Source organism: Bactrocera oleae, chromosome 2 (genome assembly GCF_042242935.1).
Source record: "Bactrocera oleae isolate idBacOlea1 chromosome 2, idBacOlea1, whole genome shotgun sequence".
Classification (NCBI taxonomy): Eukaryota; Metazoa; Arthropoda; class Insecta; order Diptera; family Tephritidae; genus Bactrocera; species Bactrocera oleae.
In genome coordinates, this window is record NC_091536.1 from 83,969,761 (window position 1) to 83,996,120 (window position 26,360).

Sequence of the window (26,360 nt, forward strand, 5' to 3'; positions counted from 1 at the left end):
AAACATGAAACTAATTTTGCACTCAATACTTTCAACGTAAGACTTGCTGACACGCAGAAATCGCATATATATGTATATAATGCATATAAGCATAATAATAAATGTGTGTAAGTAGATAGCAAAGATTTCTACTATCACGCGTAAATGCATTTTTGTGCAAACAAAAGGTAGAACTAAAAATGTCATGGGTCATAGTTTCACAAACACGCACAACAAACATTGCTAAACTTTGGTCCACACGGCGAATACGCGATCGACGGTAGAAACTCGACAAAATCTCAAACATACATACATATTTATGTAAGATGCAGATAAACTTAGATGATTTTGTTGTAGTTATAATGCTTGTACAAACACAAATGTGAACAACAACACACGCCACACGCCTCGATCACACACACATATTCGATATGTGAATGAATGCGAACAATCGGCACTTTGGCGTTGAGCGCATGCGTCAAGTGTAAATGTGTCTCATACTCATATGAGTAAACTCATACTTGCAGCGCGAGCAATTTTGGTCAAACTTGGGAGGCAGACACATGCGAAAGCACATATACACATACAAAGATGAACAAAAAGAAAAAATCACCACCACCATTGTGGGCCCTCCGATTGATAGCAAACGTGACGATAGCAACGGCCGCGACAGCGTCGCGCTGCAGGTGAAAAGATGGAAGCGAATCGAATAGAAGACGCTAGGCTCCGATCGTACAGCAGTTAGTCTGTGGAAGTTATTCGAACCGTTAAGTGCTAACCAGCCGAAAACCTAGTGTAACGAGCAGGCGAGCAATCAAAAAAATCCAATTCATCTGTATAAAAAGTGCTGAGCAGTGTTGCGGACAAAAGCTATTTCAATTAACGACTATTGACTAGCACCTGCTAGAAATAAATAAAAATATATAAATATATATAATAAACGAATTAAGCTATAGTTGTGGTGGCGTAGGGTTCGGCGGTTAGTGTTGTGGTGCTGTGCGGTGTGTGCGATCTGCGAACTGATTTTTGCGAAATTTGGTTTTCAAAGGAACTGCCAGTGCTTTGGCGAAAAGGTGCTGCTACGAAAATATATATATGTATACACACATCTGTATATAAATTGATGAAATGATAAAAAAAATTTTTTGAACACTGTAATTTACGAATTTCAAATTTTGATAAAAACTCAGTTTTATGCACAATATTTTAACTATTTCACCGTATTTTGTTTCCGCATTTTAGAACGCGCTGCAGTATTAACACAGCGGATAGTCATTTACACAAAATAATATATAAGGCAAGTGAATTATATTTTCCGTTTAATATTGCTTATATAAAAATAATTATAGAACTATCCAAATACATACAAATATTAGTGCAAAATAAGAAATATTTATTATGAAATAATAATATTTATGTTTCAAAATTTTTAATTCATATGTAATGTCATGGCCAATCCTTCTTTTCATAAAGAAAAACATTAAAAAAAAAGGTTGCACTGAAGCTACAATACCCTATGCAATTAAAAAGGTTTTCAATACAAAAACTTAATTTTTATCGTTCAGTTTGTATGACAGCTAATGCTATAGTGGTCCGATATCGACGGTACCGACAAATGAGCAGCTTTTGAAGAATACATACTAATAGATTTTTTCGCATATAAACAGACAGATGAACGTGGCTAAATCAGCTCAGCTCGTCACGCTAATCATTTATATTCAATATATATTTCACAGAGATTCCGACGTGTCTTTCTAGGTATTACAAACCTTATGTCAAACTAAATACATCCTGTTCAGTGTAAAAAAAAAGACTGCCATAACTTTTTTATTACAAAAATTGATTTCTCAAATTTTTAAAAATAACTCGGAAATTTATAATTCTAAGTAGGAAAATTGTTATTATTTTTTATACTCATGCAACATCTTGCTACAGAGTATAATAATTTTGTTCACCTAACGGTTGTTTATATCATCTTAAACTAATCGAGATTGTAGATATAGAGTTATGTACTTGTATGTATGTATATATAAATGATCAGGATGACGAGACTAGTTGAAATCCGGGTAAATGTCTGTCTGTCCGACTGTGCAAGCGATAACTTAAGTAAACATTGAGATATCTTATGGAAATTTCGTACACGTGTTCCTTAACACGAATATTTCCTTTAAAGTTTGCCATCTCAGGTCTAAAAATTGTCAATATCGTACCAAAACTATTCAAGCCCCCATATACCGGAAATGTGGACCCAAGCTGACTTTACTCCATATATTTGATTATTTTTATATATTTGTAAAATTGCTTGAAATAAACATTTCTTAATATAAAGTTTTGCCAACACCTTAAGGTATTTCCCCGGCTTTGTACCTTGCAAGTTGCTAGAGTATGAAATGTTCGGTTACACCCGAACTTAGCGCTTTCTTACTTGTTATATGATATATTATTAGTCTTAATTGACAAACGCGCTTTCGAGATTTCTTTTTTTATTCAAAACCCGATATTTGGTGATACCGAAAGCGATATGACACAACAAAAAAAAGTGGCAGTTTTGGGGCTCATGAAATTGGCTTAATGGTTATTGATCCAGTCCTTGAAAAGGTCACTATTCCTCAAGCTATGAAATAAAAATTGTATATATTGTAAATAAAACTTATAACAAATTTTAGCTCTTATTTTAATTGGGAAACAATTGATGAGCCTTTGGAAATACCAAAATAAGTTTTCAAGAGATTTAGTGTATTTTTTACATTCCACTGTACCGGCTTTCAACTAAAAATAAAAAAATTAAATAATTAGTAATAAATTAAAACATCTGTTGCACTAACACTAACTAAATATGTATATAGCCAACATAACCTCACCCACAGCCAAAATTGTGTGTGTCATTGCACCAATAATCTCGAAAAAAATTAAAACAAATGCATACTTCCAATACAAAACAAGTATTATATACTCCCATAAAAGGCATTACTCATACGATTTTGCACCAACCAGGTGACCGGGTTGTCTTCATTTACTCATCTTCAAAACCGCTAATGGTTTCGCCAATTACGAATACTGCCCTTAAGGCGTGGGCCCACAACCAAGCAGCACTCGCTGCATCCAACGAAACTGGTTGTCGCATATATGTAAGTGAAATATGTGTATGTAGGTATGTGTTTCATTCATAATTCGTTAATAAAAAGTGCTGCAAAAGAAAATACATATATGCGGTAAGGGGAAAACCTTGCAAAAAGAGAGATCACCGCAAAAATTACAGAACTGGTCACTTTACGCCAATGCATGTGATGCAACTTCAAAGACTTTTTGTGAAAATACAATAAATAAAAAAAGCAACGCAATGGGAGGGCGGGTGTTAGTAAAGGATGAGAGATTTTGCCGCTCCAAAATTGCTCACAACAGCAAATTCACGCTAACCCAAATTTGTCGTCTCCCAAGCAATCAGCCGCGCAATTATTACCGCTAGATCGTATGCATTTGTATGTGTATGTATGGTATGTAAGCGCACTTGGCACAAACTTGCGTGTGCTCGGCATTTTTCGTAACAAAATCATTTCTGCTTTGGCTCTTTCGACCGGAGATGAAAGTGAAACTGAAACTGCTGACCGAGAAGTGCGCTGAAAAGGTTCACAAGGCAATCAAAATAAATGCGCACATACTGTCACATATGTGTAGTATATATATATATATGTAAGTATGTGCGCATCACAATCAACTATGAAATGGCTCAGCGGTAGGGGGATGCTGTTAATTCAGCTCCAAAGAAAAAAAAAAGCAAAATGCAGACAAAAACGTGATAACTATTAAATACACAAGCTAACAAAAGCAAGTACAACAATGCAGCAACAAACCGTATTTACGTAAATATACATATGTAAGTATGTGTGCCAAAAAATGGTATTTTCTGATTTCTTTCTTGGCCAGCGTCAACGACCAAGCAACCGGTCAGAGTGCCCTTCACTACCACTTGTGTCTGCGCAACTCTGCTCCAGCTCAGATCATATTGTTTAGCGCCGATGTTAACGTTTGTTTACCAATGTTTTTATTTATTTAATTGCTCTTATCGTTTGGCCGAATTAATCATGGCAATAATGTTAATAGCGACAGTGCAAGTATTGCTAACAAATATTTGGTGGATTTGGTCATGCGGAAATCAATTGAACTTGTCGGAAGAGCGGATATTTTAAGGTCGGATTTTGAAGAGTGTGTATTTACTATGTCTTTGCACACTTTATTTTATGTCGTTTATATAACCGTTATTTTAGTTGAAATACCTAAAAATTCTGAATTATTAAAAAGTTTGCCATTTAAAAAAAATAGATAATATTATTATGAATTATTTTAATAAAATCTGTTCTCACTAGTTGATATATATAAAAACTTGCATTTGAATGCCTATATTATATATGAATGACTTAACAACTTTTGAATATGTACATTAGTACATTTATATGTAAGTACGGTACGTACATATGTATTTAGTATTATATTAATAAAAGAAAAATGGCACTCATAATATTTTACAAAAACGGCGCTTGCTCACATTACACTGCTAACTACAAGGCTAGTGATTAATATAATAATCTACTCATCGAATTCCACACTCGACGTATTGTTGTTGCTGTTTTCTATTCTTATTTTGTGCTTGCATAAAATATTATGAAAGTTGAAAGAAACTCCAAAGTCACCAAAGAATTTCGAAATGCCAGTGGGCAACAATAAACAGCCATAACAGAATACAGTTAAACAGAAGCAGAAGTAGAAACAGCGGCAGCAGCAACCAAAATAAATAATATGCAATGATTTTTATTCATGCTATAGGCAACAATTGCCATTGATTCAGCGCATACGTGAGCTTTAACTTCAAAGTGACGATCGCTATTGCAACATTTGTGTTTGCAGTACATTTCGCAGTTGGTCTGTTTCTTAGAATGATTTGCCGAGTGGACGCGAAGTGCGAATTGGTTGGTCGCAATACTTGTCAATAATAATCGCGCTAATCAGTTGATATGACAAGCGATAAATGCAGCTTTTTGGGATATGCAAATATTGAAAATATCAAAACGAAAACATGTTGACTCTAAAAATTCCATGGTTAAAGGAGAGCCAAATTATTTAATTTAATTTTATGTTTAGTTATTAGGCAATCCTTTTGCTTATTATGCATACATTTTGGCTCTGGTGCCCTATTATCTTCTTCTACAACCGTGTTGCGCCGCAATGTATACTACAATTAGTCCTGTCAAACCTTTTGTGGAACCAATCTCTTCACTCAAATTCGCGTCTTATCTATAAAACTAAAATATTTCCTGAGCCGTTGCGATTAAATTGAAATATTCCAACTTTTAAAATAAAAATAAAAGCTGAACAGCTTACTCACCCACACACTTGCAATGCATACTTACAGTAAATATATTTTTAATTACACACAAATCTGCTTCCGAGTTGGCGCCCAAGCAGCGCCAAAAATAAAATTGAATTAGCACTGCATTTGTAAGCTAATTGGCACTTCCCTTCACTTCAGTTCAAAACCACTATGCTGCAATTATTTGCTGCTAATACACTTACATGCATACACACATATACATAAACATGCGTAGCACTTTAATTATAACAAATTTTCACAACTTCGTCTCCTCTGTTGCATGAATTATTTACGGCAATAGTTGCCTGTTAGCGACAAGCTCACTCATAACGCCGGCAATAATCAACCGAATAACCCTGAGTTGGGTTGCCATCATTTTTGGAAAATTCATCAAATTGAAAATATCGCTAATTAAATATACATATATACATAAGTGTTTGTGTGTGTGCAAGTGATCACAAAATCGCTTTGATCGCAACGAAAACCACCAAATTCAATGCCAGCGCGTCAAAATTTCGGCAGCACTGTAGCGCAACGACAGCAATGGAAAATCATCACCAAAACCGTGCTGCCCGGTGCATGCAACAACAACTAACGCCACACTAATGGCTTGACAAACAACGTTGAAGCGGTGAATGTGGAGAATTTGTCAAGTGTTGAAGGTTTTGCAGAAACTGCTATGAGCGTATAAATTACTACAATTGTTGTTGTTGCGTATGATGACTTTGCAGTTTATAATTGTAATTTATATAAATCGCTTGAGTTGTTCCTGTTGTTGTTGATTTGTAGCTCTTACTGTTTGTCTTCCAATCAGACTGAGGCAAAGTATTTGCGCTGTCTAGAATATGCACCAGATATATATAAAGATTAGCTTCAAAGTTCCCTGATATCAAATACATACATACATATATTATTAAAACATATTTTTTCATTCATCTTTTTTTCCGAAACTATCGCTAATTATTCAGCAACCTAAATCTATACACCTTATAGAATGTCAATCGCAGAGCATTCGTGAAGAGAAGTCAAAACCACAATTTTTTATTATAAAAAAACACTGCTGCTATTAAGAAATCTGCCTATGCATACAGACTCCTTGCATACGAGTATATGCACATATGTATTTATAAGAAATTTACCAACAAAAGTCAAATATGAAAACGAGATTGGCACACAACTCACCAACACTTCGGAAAAGTCAATGCCAGTGCGGTGCAGGGCCATTAAAGTGGTAGATAGCAATGAAAAATTATCACCTCTTTGTGCATCCATGTGTGCGTCTGCAATCAAATTTCTTACTAATGGCTTCACAAACAACTTCAGAAGCGAGCAGCGAATGAGGGGAGTTTTTGTCTTGTGATGTAAAATTTTGCTTTATGCAATTAGTTTTTCAAAGGTCTGATTAATTTATGTAAATTAGTAAATTTTTTATAGAATTAAAACTTCAAGTTGTTTTATATTATATTTTTTTTTGTTTTGGTTTTTACATTAACATCTCTATTATGCGTAAATCAGACGCAAAGTGCACTAATATTTTACTGATTCAGTATTATATAATATAATATAGGTAGGTAGGTATTGAGTACAAGATATCTTAAAACTTTCAAAATTTACTTTTCCTTATGAATTCAGAAAACTACCGTAAGTTAATTTTATTTTTTTGTTTACTCCATCGCTTGTTTGGCTTGTGACGTATCAATTAATCATCCAAATAGTGTGATTACGAACGACTAAACATTTTGTTTTTCATACAAAACGTGTTATTTTGACTTAGGATTGGAAAAAAAAATGTATTATTTAAAGTTGGGTTATTTTTCATGAAAATATTATAAAAGTTAGCGAGGGAAATATATATATTTTTGAAATCTAAATAATTATTTATATAAAATTTACGAGCATTACTAAAAAACGTTAAATTGTGACATCATAAAATCATTCATCACAATTTTTTTTTATAATTTCATGAAAAGAGGGTGAAACGTTAACTTCGGCTGCAGCGAAACTATGACACCCTTCACAGGTGCATTTTTTATAGCACAAAACGGTGTAAATAGAAATCTATATTGATTTTGAGTCGTTAGTTTGTATGGCAGTTATATATTAAGGTGATTCGATCTTAACAATATGTACAGATATTTTAGTGCTGTATTGCTCAATAATCCATGTAAAATTTCGTGAAGATATCTTGCTTAATAAACCAGTTTTCCATACAAATACTTGATTTTAATCGGCCAGTTTGTAAGGCAGCTATATGTTTAGTAGTATAGTAGTCCGATATGAGCAATATGCTTGAATATTGTAGCCTTGCATTGGGCAATATATTGCGGTAAATTTCGTGAACACATCTTGTCAAATAAAAAAGCTTCCCATACAAGAACTTGGTTTTGATTATACAGTTTGTACGGCAGCTATATTCTATAGTGGTTAAATATCAGCCATTCCGAGGAATGAGCGGCCTTTTTGGCAGAAAAGGGCGTGTATAAAATTTCAAAACGTTATCTCAAAAATTGTGTTAGAATTGGCGAAGGAAATGTTTTCAAGTTTGTGCCTTAAGTCTTTTATGTGGTGTCAGGGCATAAATGCGAAGTATTGGCATAAAAAATCACCTTAAAGTGGGAAAGTTGAAAAGTAAATTCAGCAGCAATTAATTAAAGCTGTTAGTATGATTGATAAATGTTTCTAGTCATGGCATTGGGCGACTAATCGCTCGCGCCAACAGCTTTGTAGGTAGCAATTGCATGTAAAAACAAGTTCATTAAATATAAAAAAATCCTCATGACAATTGAAAACCAAAGCTTAGCGTGTATTTAAGTGCAGATTATGCAAATAGTTTCAGTTAATCATAATAGTTTGATTGGTTGGCGAATTTAACACCCGACAAAGCGATAACTGAGCGAAGATATCACCTATGTGAAAGCGAAAATTTTATTTTGGAGCAGCACTCTATGTTAAATATAATACAAATTGGTTAACTGAAACTTGACCTAGTGCTCTAGCTGTCTTTTAGGCACCAAAAATCATTAAATTATCATGTTAATTATTTGTTGATTAAAAAAAGAATTTCAATGAAAAACCGAATAGAATTTGTGAAGAATTGGTTAAAATGCCTTGAAGTTGAAAATATGCTCAGCATGTCTGCTAACAATTCGGTTATCATTAAATAACGAAAGCTGATAGGCATTGAAGCGGCGCTAGCAAGATCAATGCCTCGCTTACTTCTTGTGCGTCGCATTCGATTAGTTAAACTGCAGCTTCGATAGCGCTGAAGGTCAACTGGTCGACTGATTGCTTCAGTTATGCTACATGCATGACCGTCGATACTATTAGTGCCGCAGCACTAAAATCGCTTATCAACACCACCAGTCAAGCATGCATGCCCAATTATCAAAATTTCAGCAAGATTGCCATTTTTCGACACACACTTGTACACAAATGTTGGATCACAGCTGTTATCACAGTGAAAATCAACACAGAGAAGACAAGTAAAAAAGCTTTTGAGCAGCAAAAAGCGACGAAAGCAACCACACCAAGGAAAAATAATGAAATTTGTGTCGCCCACGAAAGAGCAGTTAATGTACAAGCAAATAATAACCAAAAACAACAACAACAAATATAGTGCTTTTTGCACTCAAACGGTCCAAATTCCACTGTTTTCCATTGGCTCAATGGACGTTGCAACATGCACGAGTTACAACAGACAGTCCGTCAGTCAGTCCATCAGCTGGCCTAACAGTCAGTGAGCGAACAGAAAGGAACAGGGGCACCGCCATTGCGGCACCGACCACTGCTTACCAAAAGTGCAGCGCCACCAAAGCAAACAAACAATTTACCAAACTAAAAATGTTGCACTTTATTAAGATTTTTGTTGTTGTACATACCAATGACGCGTGCGTGAGTAGTTTCCATACATATTTACTTACATATGAAAGTGATAAACGCGCTCACTGTGTAACGGTAATGTAGACATTGCAAATTTTCTGCAGTCCAGTTATATATGAAACCAACAAGAGAAACGCGGAAAAGCTGTGCTTTGAAGCGTTTGAAGTTGCAACAGTAGCTATTGATACAATAACAACAAAAATAAGAGCAACATGGAAGAAGTTTGTTTGAAATTACATTAACAACAACAACAACATCAGCATCCACTGTAGCCAACGAAAACGCACATATGATAAAGGGTACTTGGTTCGTAAGCCACCATGAATCACCCCAAAATTAAACTTAATTAGAGCTTTTCGGAACACTTATAAATTGTCCACCCATATTATCTGAGGTTTCTTGCTTTTCAATGTATGCACTTAGTTGGAGTCACGTGCCCATGCACATCGGACAAGGCAGGACATGCGAGTTGCAGCAGTTGCATTATTCATTGAGCGCATGAAATGGCGGCTCAGAAATAAACTGATTGCCACTACTAACGCCACCAGCGTCTGTTCGCCAATTAAGGTGCGGCTGTCATCATAAACTGACCGGTACATAGGAAACAGAATTTTTTTTTCCAGAACTGGTAAAGAGTAGGACAGGCCTCAATGAACTGAGAAAGAGGATGTGTACTCCAGTGTATACCCGTCCCTACCTATTTTTTTATGCCAACAACAGTAGCAACAGTTTTGGACCTACGAAAAAAGCATTAAAAATTTTCCATACACAATTAGATACATTTGCTCTTATTTCCGTTAAGCTGTGCGATTGTGTCTACTGTGGGCTTTGGCATTTCGATTAGATAATCAATTGAAATTAAGCGAATGCATTAACATGGCCAATATGATTAGAGTGGTAATAACAACAAACTAGACCGACGAAATCGGCATAACTTGAAACGGAATAACACAACATATCGTAACATAGGTATGTATGAAGTAGATATTCATTGAGAGTAAAGAAAATTTCAAAAGTGAACACCGAAAGCAAATACAATAACCGAAAACAAACTCAGCGGTAGACAAGAAAACAGCAGCAGCCAAAGAGGCAGCAGCTACCAGCTGGAAGCATTCATTTCCTCAACTGTTAACCTTCAAAATTTCAACGACAACAGCAACAACAATAGTCATTGCCGTCTTCATCTTGTTCGCCATCACCATCACCTTCAAATGACAGAGGAATAAGTAGTAGACTTGATCAATATTCAGCGCAGCGCTGCGCCGACGCTCACGCTTCCACACATAGTTATTTAAATTACTGAATATATAATATACATATATATGTATACTCTGCACGTCCATACACAAATAGATATGTATTAGTCGCATACAAGTATTTAATATGAAGACGCGCGCATGCGTATTGAAAATGTCATTTGATCAACGTCTCTTTCGAGCTCAAATGGGCACGTGCTTGATGTTCCCGCCAAAAATGTGTTTTATCGGGCATATTCTGAGTGATGGCTAGCGATACGCACAGACTTGCGAATTTACATACTCCATAGTACAGGTTTGATAGTATTACAAGCATGCTTAAGAGCGCTAAATAGCTAGAAAGCTGCCCCAAAGTTTTTTGCTTAAGATTTTAGTTATACAAATATTAAAATTCTGGGTTTTAATGAATGTAAACATGTGTGTATGTATGTGCATATGTATAAGTTAAGCCCTGATTTAAAAATAAACGTAAAGTATAAACACGTTTAAGACAAGTTTAATTGATTTAAATTTCAAATAAAGTTAATAAAAAGTTATCATCCAAAGCTTCTATATTATGCATGATCATTAGTTCATACATTATATACATATATATTTATAGTTATATTTACATAAAATTTATAAGATTTCGAGAAAAAACTTCAAAATAATATTAATCCAAGTGAAGTGAGTTTTATTCATCCGCGCATGGCTTGCATAATCGTTTCTAAGGATATATACATACATACATATCTACTTATACTAAATGATGAAATTCATAAAAATAATTTTTTTGAAAAAGTTTCCATGTTAATGGTTTAAAATCTAAGCCTGATTTTTTTGGAAAAATAATTTGTAATTTTTTTTTCCAAAAATTCTTGAACATTATAAAGTCACACCCAGATGGAAACCTCAAAGACCTAATGATGTATATACATACATACATATACCATATATTATATAAATGATCAGCATGGCGAGCTGAGTCGATGCTATACAAACAGCCGATCAAAATCAAATTTTTGTATGAAAAATTTTCAACTTGTCGGTCAGATCGGAGCATTATAGCCTATAGCTGCCATATAAATTAACCGATCAAAATAAATTTAAGGAAATTAACGGTTTCTCTTGTATTTATACAATTTTGTGAAAACGAAAACCGACTTTTATAAAAAAAAAATTAAATTTCTTTTAGTTTTAATTAAGATAATTAGGAAAATTACTTGCGGGGTGTTTTCATGGGGTAAACGTTCATTGGTTAGCTCAAAGGGCTTTAAGGCAATCCTATTTTGACTTCGCAAGCGTTAATCAATCTTGACAGCGAGTTATGTTTTATATTCAGGCACTGAAGACAGAAATAAAAAAATTAAGAGAATAAATATGAGAAAAATGTATACAAATATACAAACATGCAAATAATGTTTAAATATTATTTTTCAAATATGATGCAATAAAATTCGCTCTCATTAACATTAATAAATATGTGATATTTACTGTATGTAAATATATTGGATAAGAAACCTTCTCACACCTTCTTAGCAAAAATTTGTGTGCATCGCGTAGTATTTCCTGTCAAAAATGTTAATATACATTTAGTAAGATACTCCAATTTTAGAGAAAGACTATGAATACATATACAAGTATGTGTTCAGATATATTGTATATATGGGATATGTCTTACTCATTGTTACTATGTTTAAAATGATTGCCAAGTATTATTATGCGACAAGAGTGCGTGAAATTTTGCATAATAAGCCGGCTGTCAATTGCAAAATTATAAAGTCAACATTTAAATAATTGAGAATAAGCCCTGTAGGAATATGGAATATGTTATCGGTAGCGATAACTAGCACCAAATTCGCTAATACACATGAATTGTTATGGGTTAGGAAGAGAGTTTTTGAAAATGAAGACCCAAAAACAAAAAAAAAAATCATACAAAACATCATAAAATAAGAATGCGTCACTTTTTATTGTTCTGTTGAATGAAGGTCCCAATTAGTTAATACTCTCACAGGGTACCTATAAACGTAGAACAAATGTATCTATATTTTATCTACTTAAATATGTAACAACCAAACCCAATAGAGTACAAACATTAAAAAAAAAAGTGATTTGAAATTAAAGTGGCGTGTGAGGCAGTGCCCCCAAAGATGGCGACACCACCTTCTAAAAAATCACATTTATAAAAGGAAAACGATAAATTTTTTTAGAATGGAAAACACATGATGACGCTCACAACAGAACTATTGAATAAAATTTTGAGTTAAAAGGATCACAAGTACCACACATACACATACATATATGCGCTGTTAAGAGAATATGCGAATGAGTGAACGTGCTGCGAATTGATTTCACCGAAATCGTGTTGCTGCAAATTGAAAAAAAAAAATTGAAATATGTACGGAAATGCGAGGTACGCAAAAAATTCCATACATGGTAACATACACACATACTGATGTATATATATATATATAATGATTGCATTATATATATATATATATATATATATATTCACATATATATTGTTGTCGCTGTACTTTTATCGTATTTTGTACTTTGGAATTCCATTTAAAGACGCATATCAGTCGCCTACATACACACTTACTGATATATTTGATTTTTTCGTAAAGCTGTTGTTGTAATTTAGACAGTATTGATCAGTTCTCCTTTGTTGAAATTTCAAAAACTTCCCTATGACTTAGCGTTCATAAAAAGATTAACTTGCTCTTAATTTTTTTTTTTCTATATTTGGCGCCCTGTTGCATTCACCGAAATGAGTGAGTTTAAAGTAATCGTTGAAAATTTCAGTTTATAGTCTGCTGATGCTTTGTTATTCTAATCTTGTGTATGTTTGTACGTTGATTTCTGAATATTTTATTTATAATTAATGAGGAACTAAATTACATATAAATGCATATATTTTTTTTTTTTGTACAGCAAAAAATATATTTTAGATTTAAACAAATAATACAATAATAACATAGACACATACGATAAATACTGCCTATTAATTTAAATATGTATGTGGATGAAAAGTTTAACTATAAAAATAACATTAAAAACGTATAAAAACTTCACATTTCTTAAAGTGAAATATATGTGATTTTTTTGCTTTATTATTTATTATTCTTCTACTACCGTTGAACTCCACAGAGTGTAGTCGTGAACTCTTTTTATTACAAAAGCTAAGTTTATGGTATAAGTTTTGAAGCATTTTTATTACATTTCATAAAATGAAGTGCTGAAAAGTGAGCAGCTAAGTACTTGTTGATATAATTATTAATTATTAAGTAAATAAAGTGCTTTTGAAGTGCTGAATATTACAGAGCTAAAACATCTTTATTGCTATAATTAGTTACAGTTGTAACTGTGTACGGTACAATTAGTGGTTCATTCATTAAAAAATAGATCGTTAAACAAGCACCTCAATAAATAAATTGTTAACATTGCAACTCAGTGTGGCCTTTGACTTTTTTACAGTACTAAAATAATAAATGCAATATTTCGACTGCAATTAGACACAACAAATCGCACTTTAACTCTTAATTATCGTGGTAGTTAATTAAAAATATTTATTTATTTTTTTAAATTTTTTTTTATTTCTTTTTTTTTTTTGAGAATAATAAATTCGAATAATTTTACTACAAATAATCTGTATTCTACTATGGATCATCTTTTGGGTATTAAACCGGGCAATTGTTCAACATATAATACATTATTAGAAAAAAATAATTATTTTTAAAAATTATTGTTCTAAAGTTGATCTGAAATTCTGCACTCGACTTTTCCTCCCCAAGAAGCTGCACATTTATCGGAACTGCGATATTGGACCACTATATGCTATAGCTGTCATACAAACTAATCGATAAAAATCAAGTCTTTTTATGAAATCGTTTTATGTAACTGGATATCTTCACCAAATTTAGCATGTATTATGTTCCAGGACAACGTCCCACTTCTCGAATAAATTTTTCAGATCGAACCACTATAGCCTTTAGCTCCCATATTAACTGACTAATCCACATCAAAATAAAGTCTTCATAAAAGACCTTTTTTCCTTATTAAGTACCTCTAACCGCCTTGAAAGTTATTTATATCAAACAACGTGGCTATAAAGAACTGTAAAACATTTCCATTGGATGCAAACCGTTGGCCGGTCTGGTTTTCAGATTTGCATTTAAAAATTCTGTGTGATAAATAACAACCTCATCCGGAATTATGATGTTATCCGCTGTTTTGATAAATTTTTCCACCGAGTATACTCGTCTATTAAAAAAAATTTGTGTCATTTTTTATTCATATTCGTGATTTTTCCTCAGGGTTTTTCTAAATATACTTACACACTCCCTTTGCATTATCTACATTTAGTAAAAACCCCAGCTGAATTGAGTTTTACGAGTAGTAGCGTGAAGCCGACGCTTTCGGCCACTTTTTTTTTTAAATATATAGACAATAGATCACTGAAAGCGCATAAATTAATAGATGTTAAATTTCAATTCCGTAAACATAAATCTACGAACGTGTTAGATAAAATTTAATAATATTGTTCTTCATCATTTAGCTTCTGAATTAATATTTATATTTTAGTAAAAAAAAAAGTTGTATACAGTCAAACAGAAAAATGGGTGTGTAAATCAGGTTTCATTATTTCGCGGGCGTTGACTGTGTTTTTGCCTCATGCACCAAAAGCAATAAAAATATTATTATCTAATAATATTATATAATAACTGTGGCTTGTTAGAATTGCCGCTATACTGGTTTATATACAAGCTCGTTTACTTTTGAGAGTTTATTAATAAAACTAAAATTATTAGCATATGCAGTTTTTCTACAAGCTACAAGTTTGTTCTTGAGTTTTTTTTTTTAAACTATATCATTTTAAAATTATAAAAATGTTATTTATTCCACTTATAATCGCTGATGAAAATGGAGACGAGGATATCTCGTCATTACTTACTTATTGAGAATTAATATATAGCTGTAAGTTCCTCCCATATATCCATATGTGTTTATATAACTAGTGCTTTTGCTATAAAATACTAGGTTATTAAATGCAGTAATCTTATCTTCAAACATTTTTGAAGAACTAATTTACATTCACATTTTCGAGTTAATTAATTAATTGAAAATTATACTGTTAGAAGCACTAATGTATACATACATATTTGCTGGAATTATTAAACAACTACTAATATGTACAAAGGTATATATGTTAATATGTATGCATATTTAATATTTAATATTTTTTTCGAATTCATAATTTTTCTTAATTTAGTTATTAAAAACACACAACAGCATTTAAAAAAAATTGAGTACATAAACGATAGAGGAGTTCGTGCGTCCGCCAATTAAAACCAGATATGTTGAACACAAAAGAAGTAGCACAATATCCGTTTTTTTCCACAATAGTAAAGAAATTCTAAAAAGCGTTAGCAACAACAGCGGTAAAATCCCAAAATAAAAGTAAGTGGCATATGCTCGTAAGTATAAATTGTGAAACTCAAGTCGAAATATGCAAATTATTTCTTCGTTTTGTTTAATTCTGTTATGTAGCTTAACAAATGGTTGTATCCACGCGTTGGGAGTGGCATTAATTTCCTTATTGTTGTTGTAATTAGTTGTATGACATTTTTTTTGCTTTCGGCAAATGACACGCCATGTTATGCCATGCTCTGCGCAGACGCAACTCTGTTTACTAAGAGCTTTTAATTATTTTTCATTTTATTTGTTGATTGTTAACGAATCTACAAAAAGACTTTGTCATACAATTCGCTAGTTGCTCGTTCCAAATGCAACGAAAATATGTTACGTAACAAAATTTTGTTACGATGGTAGAATGCAGAATACTTTATTTTAGTTTGTTTTTATTAGACAATATAATATCCGAATGCTATAAAACATAAAAAAAAATTACAGTGTTGCGACCTGTTTGAAAGTTTTAAGTAAACCACTTTTTACAACAAAGAAATACTGCAATGTGGATATCAAAAAATGGATAAAATGTTTAAAAAAGTTTAAAATATTTTTGTAAAATTGCCAACTATTAAAAATTGATATCTTAATATTTGATATTCCTTTTATAAAGCTTAAACAATTTGTGTTACAGCAAGTAGTAACTGATAGTACTGATGGACTATCGATATGCGCATATTAAGCCCATATCTATGCCTATAGTGTGAGTAAATTCCCGTTTGTACTTATGTATGTACTTTTTTTAGTTTTTAATTAACATAAATATGCATGTGTGCGAGTGTGTGCGTTCTTATTGTTATGCAAGTGTCGTTCGCTAAGTTTGTTCAAATTAACTTGTTATAATATATTCTTTTAATCAGCGTTTTGTCGCTGTATCTCTAGATCTGTGTTTGAAGATTTTCGTTTTGCAAATTATTCGCAAAATTGTCAAATTGAGATGAACACAAAATTTTTACCTGTTTGATTGCTTCCTTGCATATACATATCGGATTTATGTGCATACCCGCAGGAAAATCAGCCGCTAATTAGCAGGCTAATAGAGCCAATGTATGTTTTATTGTTGCCTGAAATCAAATTATCAAATTAATTATTTTATTTTAAACAATTCGAAGTTAGCTAGCACAAAATTTGAAATCGAAGCTCGTGTGAATCGTATAAAGGTCACACACTCTCTTAGCTATTACTTTTTCCTATCGGGTACATATAACTTCACTACAAAATGGGTTTGGTCAAAAAGTAATAGTTGCCGCAGGCTTTAAAAACCAATGCCGAAATTATTTAAATATGCACTTAAGCGTATTGCTATTATTCATTAAAATACTTTTTCCACTTTTTTAAATACCCATATATATTCTGAGCAGGCAAGTCATAAACATTTTTGGTAGTAGCAAAATGTTAAATATACAAATTCGTTTTGCTAAACACATTTGATGCGAGCATTTATTGCGATACAGTAAAAATACTTGAATGCTGAGCTTCACCACGCGTCATTTGCGCCTACGCAGAACTCTAAATTCTAAACATATTTCACACGCTTCACACGTACTCCGACTAATAACTACACAACAGTATAATTCCTATGCTATGTATGTTAACATCTAAATAACGTCGGCGAGCGTTAGTGGTGTGTAAAATTGAAAGTGGACATTGATAATTTTTTGACTAAAATTTGTTCTCAATCTTCAAGGAATTCGTGTCAACAGATTCCATATTTTGATATTTTGATGCAAATGGCGCTGTTCTTGTCATTGATTGTGAAGATGGATGAAGGTTGTTTACTACTTGTAAATTCTAAAAATAATATGCATGTATTTTTTGTTAATAACTAAATAGGGTTAAAACAAATATTTTTGGACCACACACACGTCGTCTTAGATTCTTTTCATTAACCTCGTTTAACAAGAGCGGGTCAGGACATATAAAATTTTTGCCCAAGCAATTAATCCATTGCTTGTTTGGAATTTTTAAACTGGATGAATCTCTCTTAGATTATGATTAAGGGTCAATAATAAAATAAGTACAACTCTCTAAAGTCGTTTACAAAGGTGACTTAAAAAGGAAATATATATTTCGGTACATCGCTGTTTTAGAATTTTATTTAAGTGTGTTTTCAACTTTCCACAGCTATAATTAAGCATTTGAGTAGAATCTGACTTAAAAGTTCTTCACATACAACGAGTCAGTAATGCAAGAGATGTACAAATGTGGATCTTGAAAATGAAAACATCAATAACAAGTATGCTTATTAAAAATATTAAAATAAATGTCTTTATCTGGATTTTGATCGGTCAGTTTGTATGACAGCTATTTGCTATAATGATCCGATCTGTACAATATGTTCGGATATATTAATCCATGCCTTATTTCGGATAGATATCTTGTCAAATAAAAAGGGTTTCATATAAGAACTTGATTTTGATCGGTTAGATTGAATGGTAGTAATCCGATATTGGTGATTTTAACAAATAAGCAGCTGCTTGAGAAGAAAAGGACGTGTGTAAAATTTCAAATCCATATCTTAAAAACTGAGGGACTTGCTCGCATCACAGACAGACGGACATGGCTAAATCGACTCAGCTCGTCACGCTGATCATTTATACAATATATTTAATAGGGGCTCAAACGTTTCCTTCTAGGTGTTACAAACTACATGTCCAACTTAATATACTCTGTTCAAGATGTAAAAATCTAATTTATAAAAAATTCAAAAAATCAAGTCAATATGGGAATCTTATCATATCCTAACCAAATAAACCGAAAGTAATTGAAAGATTGAAAAATTAATTGAAAGTCTACCCAAAAATGCTTTTCTTCAATCCAATCCAACTAACCGAATCCATTCAAATGTCTATATGTTTATACATAAGTCAAGAGTTAACAATTTTACTTCCACATGTAAATCTTGACAACTGAGTAGAGCTCATAAATATCTGGTAAAACTAAACCAACTACTTCGATAATAAAAATATCCGCAATCGATAGGAAAATCTTTGGATGCGCATGTAACGCCCATTCTGTGTCCATCTTTGGGTCTCTTGACAACCATTACTATGAAAACTTTTTTTTTGCCATATAACTGTAATGCACGTACATGTAAACGCATTACCATATTTCACAAAAACAAAAGTTTGCAACTTATGTTTGCCAACGAAAGTCATAAAAGACCGTACAAGAATACAATCTTTCTATCCATATTTCTATGTATATATTGGAGGGCTTCATATACAACAACACAGCTGTTGAAGGAGCGGAAAGCAAATGGCACTTGGACACTTGACATCGATCATAATTATTGCAACAGCGCACTCACACACAATACATATACACATACACATTTATTTCACACACACACCCACACACACAAAAGTGTAAATGTTTTATTGACATGCGTTTTTGCTTACTGTTGTTGTTGATGGCCTAAGTTTCGGCGCTTGCTTGGTTGTTGCCGTCAGTAGACCATTCTTTTGTGCAGCAGCATAAATCACGCAAAATAAAACAAAACCAAAGAGCCACATTTGTATATAAGTGTTGTTGTAGCAGTTCAGGCGTTTACACGTGTGCTGTGATGAATTGCGTTTTTCCCTTCGCGCCACAGCTATTACAAGCTTTTGTTAATTTCGTTAAGCTGAAACTAGCAAAAAAAAATGCAATTTCGCACTTTTAACACCGGGTCGCCGCCGCCACTGCTGCTGACGTCTCGCTGCCTGACAAGTAACTACATTGTTGTTATTATTATTGTGAGGTGTTTGGGTGACGAATGGGCCGCAAGCAAAAAAGTATTCAAATTTGTTTCGATTTGCAATTTTTCTGAACGTTACATTTAATTTTTATTTTTGGAAAAAAAACCGAAAAACTGGAAAAATTCAAAACAAACTCGTGCATGCAGTTCTTGATTATCGGTAAGGTTGCTCTCAAACCGTTTGCTAATTTTTAATTTCACGCTAAACTAATATTGATTCTCGACCAAAATGTATAAGAGTTTGAGGTTATGATTTGTTTCATCACTATTTTCTTTCTCTATAGAGTGGTCTATAGGTGTGCATGCGGATGTGCATGATATATTTTTAAGATTTTACACCTTATCTGCTTTAAGTTTTGCTTACATTTATGTGACATTGTCCCAGTTTATGGTTTCGACATATCGAGAAGTATCACCTTTATTTGTTGTTATTATTAATGCTTTTGAGTTTTAATGTTTTTATGTATGTTCTTCAGTCGCTTGTATCGCTTTTGTTTTCCATATTCAAAAATGTATATACACTGTGTGTGTGTGTTTGTGTGCATATGTTTGTCTGTTTAATTTGCGTACGCGACTAGTTGACTTTTTGGCGGTGCGTATCTGCATACGCGGCGCTTGCGACCGACCTGATGGTCTGAGCCTGTTTTTGATCTTCTTCTGAGTATATTATTAGTTAGTCTTTTGTTGCCTTTTTTGAAGTTTTTTTTTTGTCATTTGAGCAATACATTAATTTGGGTGATAAAAAATTTTGGAAATAGACTAAAATAGTTAATATTGTGCGACTGTTTTTCGACGTGAACGATCAGTCTGCTCGCGAGTTTTAAGAAGTGCGGATTATGTAACGCGGGAAGTTCTTGCTTCCTAACTTGTTGTTCGATTCTAAATTGGTAATTGGTTTAATTTATATGAATATATTATATTGTAGATGAATATAGTCAGCATTTATATAAGTTTTTGTGAAAAATATGGTGCAATTTTTAAAAAATTCAATCTAAAAAACTTGATGAAAAATTAAATTTATGCACAAAGTATTTTGCATATTATTATTTGTGGTTCCAGGACATAAAAAATGGACTAAATTTTAAATGAAGTGTGAATTTGCTGTTTAACTTTGAATTTTTTATAACAGTCATTATAATTCTCAACATCTGGTGCAAACTTAATGATGCATATGGTGTTGCTTCAAAATGTTCTAACGCGTGTCATTAAATACATTTTAAAAAAAATAAAATAAAATCCTATTGAGAGTATCCTTAATTCAATTATAGTGTACATACCAACAAAACAAAAAAAATTACAATTTCAGTAAAAAAAATTTTAAATTATAAGGAAGAAAAAAAAGTATCTAGCTATCACTATCACATATCTAATTATCACTAATTCAGTACTACAAATATAATTATATAAATATTTTAGATACCTGGTACTGGTGATACTGAAGCAACTCTTTAACACTTTACTCTTTATGTTGGTCATAACTAACAAGGACGTACAAACAAAATCGTACTGAAATAATAGTGTTTCAATCACGATAGCTGTGTTGTAGTGGTGAGAACAGCGTTCGATCTCAGTTCTCTCTCGATTCTCCGTATGTAATGTGAAGATTTCCGAGAATATTTCTGAGGTAAAATATCTATGCACAAAAATCCTTCAGTTGCTCAGAGATTGTTAAAAGCTATTAGGTTCTTCCACTTGTCTATTAACTTAAAGGAGTGTACCACAAATAATTCGAAATATTTTATAATAATATATAATAATATAATTGAAATTAAATATTATACTAAAAGGATCTGGTTAGTTTCTTTAAAACAAGAAAAAACGTAAACTGCACTCGCACCGAAGTTATAATACCCTTCACAAATACAAAAGATTCCTTACAAGAACTTGATAGTGATCGGTCAGTTTGTATGGCAGCTATATGCTATAGTAGTCCGATATCAATGGTTCCGACAAGTGAGCAGCTGCTTGGTGAGAAAAGGAAAGTGTGCAATAACCGAAGCTTTAATACCCTTCATATAAAAAAGTTTTCCATGCAAGGACATAATTTTGATCATTCAGTTTGTATGGCATATGTATGCTATAGTAGTCCGATTTGAACAATTCGTTCGGAGATTGTAGCTTTGCCAAATTTTTGTGAATATATTTCGTCGAATAAAAAAGTTGTCCATACAATATCTTGATTTTGATCTCTCACTTTGCATGGCCGTTATATGCTATAGTGCTCCCATATTGATAGACGCGAAAAATGTGTATCTTCTTGAGGAGAAAAAAACGTTTGCGAAATTTCAGATCGATATATCAAATACTTATCGACCAGGTCGGGTGTATACAAACAGGCGGACATGGCTAAATCAAATCAGCTATGTTCCGTGTATAAAACTGTCAAAGTCCAATAATTCCTTTTTTCTAAATACTTGTAATACCAGTAAGGAAGAGGTAATTGACACTTCAGGTATTTTGAAAAAAAAACTTTACGCATGGAATACTAGAAAATAGCAACAATCACATCGGTTTTAGTGAATCTTGATTAATTATTCATTTAATTAAATAAAAACTTAAAGGAATAAATTATTTACAATGCGGGAATGGATTTTCCAAAGCAATCACGGAACACCTAACGTCATAAGCTAAGCAATAATATATTTACATATTATAAAAGTATAAAAACCGTCATAAAAAGTAGGATTATAAAGAAAATCAAATAAAATAAAATGAATGAAATATGTTCTGAATAAGAATTAAAGCCGCAACTTCTTTTGCTGAGATATTTATACATTGAGAGGCAATTAAGTAGAAGCACGTGTCACACAAGATTAACTAACTATTGGGATAAATTTATGCAAATGCGTACAAAAATATCTAATTATAAGCTGAAACGTATTTCAAATAAAAAATACACCTCTCAATTATTATTGAAATATTTGCTGCTCAAAGCTCCTCTCTATCGAATGTATTTGCTTTGAGTGGTTAATACGTTGAATATTTAGCTTAAAAGTAAGGTTATTCTTGCAATTAACAGTTCAATAGTAGATAACTCAAACAAAATAAAATAAAGCACAACAACAACAAACACCCAATACATATATTTGCATATTTAATCAAGTCTGTTTAACTAATGAACTTTAAGTGCTTCAACAAAAAACAAAAAAACTATTTCACTATCAAATATTTATTTAAGCATTTACATTTTGTGCGTTCTTTTCACACCAAATAAACGCCATTGACGCTAATTAACAGTGAACAAATTTCTCTGTATACTTTTAGCTATTTCCGTTGTGTACGAATTTCCGGAAGTCTCTGACTCAACAAAACTAAACTATTTAAACAGTAAATAACTGTAATATCCCTACAGTTTGGAAAATGTCAGCTGTACGAATGAATGATACGAATACGATTGTTGATCGTATGGTCAACTTTCTGGTGGAACATGAGGATATGCGTACAAAGAGCTGGTTCCTGTCGAATGCTCCCGGTCCGCTCTTTATGATTTTGGCCGGTTACTTGTATTTCTGTTTGTATGCGGGACCACGTTACATGCGCGATCGCAAGCCATTCGAGTTGAAAACAACACTGTTGGTATACAATGCTGTGCAGGTGCTATTTAGTTGGGTGCTATTCTATGAGGTAAGTATGAGAAAAGAAATTGACTAAGCTGAAAATTCTCAAAAAAAAATTCTTGCTTTTCAGGGTTACAAAGCCGGCTGGGGTGGACACTACAATTTCCGCTGCCAACCGGTCACCTATGCGACAGATCCGATTTCCATGAGGGTAGGTGATACCAGAAACTGTGAAAGTTTTATAATACTGACCGGTTATTGGTTGCATAATAGTGTTTATGAAAAGAAAACGTTTTGGAGCAGGTCGTTACACCAGTTCTTTCGTGACCAAAACCGGTTACGGGCGAGTTAATCTGTAGCTTTTTTCATTAATATGTTAATAGGAAACTTCTGGTCTAGTTCAGCAGTTCTCAATTTGAAATGACTTTTTTATGGAATTTCATAAAATTTATTTGGGAAAACGACTGAATTATTTATCTTGATAATAGTAAAAACAATGTCATCTGATCAAATTTTACCCGTACTGGTCCATATACAAACGATTTTTTTGGCGATTTTTACTATGAAAAAAAATAACATCGAGATTGCTTGAAGCTTTGTGTTTCCAATGGAATCACGGCCACGTGAAATCGCTGAAGGCACTGAAGACCATCCCATTTCCTCAGTGTATGGAAAAGTGGTTTAACCGTTGGCATGCTTGTATTGACATGATCGTATTTTGAAGCCGATAATAAAGAATTGTATTAGAATATGCGAAAATTGGTTTTTGTCAGTCCAAGTCAAATTCGATTGGATGGAATATTTTGTCAAAAAAGCTCATTATATAATACAATGAATATTCGTATATCCGTTCTTTCTACTTCCAACCAATGAAATTTACGCAATATTTAGTCTCATGAAAAGGTTTCTATGATAACTCTGTGAATATGGAGATTCTAAGTATGAAATGGGGTTTTGCAATGTTGATAATTGCTATGGAAAGTATATTTTGAAATATAACAAAAATCTCTTAGACTACGACTCTACCGATTATCTTGATATAAGGACTTAGATATATATCTATATATATGTTAGCATTATATGTATATATAGTTTATATTTTATATGTACGTATGTATGCAAATGTGACATTATGTCTTTCACAGATGGCGCGCGCTGTTTGGTTGTACTACATCGCCAAACTCACGGAACTGCTCGACACCGTGTTCTTCGTCTTGCGCAAAAAGCAACGGCAAATCTCCTTCCTGCATTTGTAAGTAACGCAGAACCTAATTTTATACGTATATAGGAAGTGTATAGCAATATGTAAAAATGAAAACAACATATTTTTCATATACACAGGTATCACCACACCCTGATGCCCATTTGCGCCTTCGTGGGAGTCAAATATTTCGCCGGTCAGTATGTTTTTAACTTAACCAACCCTTTATTTGTTATGTTTAATACTGTTGTTTATGCCGTTTATTTCTTTTCATAGGCGGTCATGGTACTTTACTGGGATTCATTAACTCTTTCATACATATCATCATGTACGCCTATTACTTGCTCTCTGCCATGGGTCCCAAGGTCCAGAAGTACTTGTGGTGGAAGAAATACATTACCATTCTCCAAATTGTAAGTTGAACGTTAATTTTTAAGTATATTTTTTTGTGATTCTCTTGTATGAAGTCATTATACATTGAGTCTGTCTTCTTGCAGATTCAATTCCTGATCATCTTCGTGCATACTCTTCAAATTCAATTCCAACCCAGCTGTAATTTCCCAAAACCAATTGCTGCTCTGCTCACCTTTAACGCCGGCCTTTTCACATACATGTTCAGCTCCTTCTATATTAAAAACTACAACAAGGAGGTTGCCCAAAAGGCTAAGGCGGATGCAGCTGCCAAACAGGATTGAGCTGTTCTTCTCATCCACTTTGCTGTTCTATATATTTATTTCAATACTTTGGGCACTTTTTTATGTGCAGACTTTAGACACTGAACACTTACATATGAAATTCAAAATCATCAAGCTTGTCAAGCGACAGTTGCTGCTTGATTTGAATTCTTCAAAATGCGGCAAAAGTGTCTTACCTCTGGAAAAGCATTCCGACTGTTCGAGTAGATTCATCGTCGATTATGGTTTTGTTAAATACATTAATATTGAGAGAGGAATTGAAATTTATAAAGAAAATGTTCAAGGGTAGTTAATGTACGTTTGTACAGTAGACTTGTAGATTTGTAGATAGTGCTTGTACGCCCTTATGTACATATAATATAACACATACATACATACATACTATATGTATATTTAGTTAACAATTAGTTTAGTAATTGTAATCATAAGTGTAAATTGTAGTGCAATTACTTCTTGCATTTGCACAAGTAATTTGATAAACTTCTGCTTACATATATTTAAGTTATAGATCGATCGCTGCGCTTTTGCTACAAGCCCATTCGCCTCACTCCGAGTCCATAATTCGATATTTATTATCGTACAATTTTAAAAGTGCAATGGAACCAAATATTTTGCTTTAGTTTAATTAATTGTAAAATATGTAATCAATGCTTGATTTTTATATACCCTCAACGACACACATACATATTTACATAATTATGATTATGTAACGGTAAATAGAATAGAATAGGTCCTGCCTACAAATAAGTATGAATGCATCTCATGTAACAGAACAGTACCAAGTAATTTGATTAAATTACATGAAATTACAATTTACATGTTATTGGTTCTGGTCCGTCACAGCAGATTTGAATAACGAACAAAAAAATAGTTTTAAAATTATATATTATTAATTTTTAAATGAAATTGAATTCTTTTTGGAATCTTACACACATTTTCATAAAATTACATAGAAATATGTACAAAAGTAAATATATATACTTGTATATATAATATTAATATACATATGTGCGTACTATAGCTTTCCTAGTGCGTTGTGGATGTGTACCAGACGGCTTGAATTTTTACTATGTATGTATATTCCTGGTAACCCAAAACGAATAAATGTTTTTAGACATGAATATTGTCAACTGCGTTTTTATTTTAAAAAATATATAAAACGAGAATTTAAAGAAATTATATCAAGAGTGATTTCAATTTTTTTTACACAACCCTTAAAGGGCACACCTATTAGT

General features: G+C 32.7%; 1 protein-coding gene across 3 annotated transcripts; it reads left to right on the forward strand.

Moving 5' to 3' along the window:
• Positions 1-697: 697 nt before the first annotated feature.
• LOC106626357 (very long chain fatty acid elongase AAEL008004) lies at positions 698-26,246 on the forward strand. Of its 3 annotated transcripts, XM_036361428.2 has the most exons (8): positions 698-1,052; positions 1,222-1,276; positions 22,937-23,296; positions 23,360-23,440; positions 24,375-24,481; positions 24,571-24,626; positions 24,707-24,843; positions 24,928-26,246. In XM_036361428.2, the coding sequence occupies exons 3-8, from the start codon at positions 23,033-23,035 to the stop codon at positions 25,123-25,125; spliced, it is 843 nt and encodes a 280-aa protein (XP_036217321.1). In that variant the 5' UTR covers positions 698-1,052; positions 1,222-1,276; positions 22,937-23,032; the 3' UTR covers positions 25,126-26,246. The 3 variants fall into 3 exon arrangements, with proteins under 3 accessions (XP_036217321.1, XP_036217323.1, XP_036217322.1); XM_036361430.2 differs by lacking the exons at positions 698-1,052; positions 1,222-1,276 and adding an exon at positions 15,781-15,924; XM_036361429.2 differs by lacking the exons at positions 698-1,052; positions 1,222-1,276 and adding an exon at positions 20,463-20,559.
• The last annotated feature ends 114 nt before the right edge of the window (positions 26,247-26,360 follow it).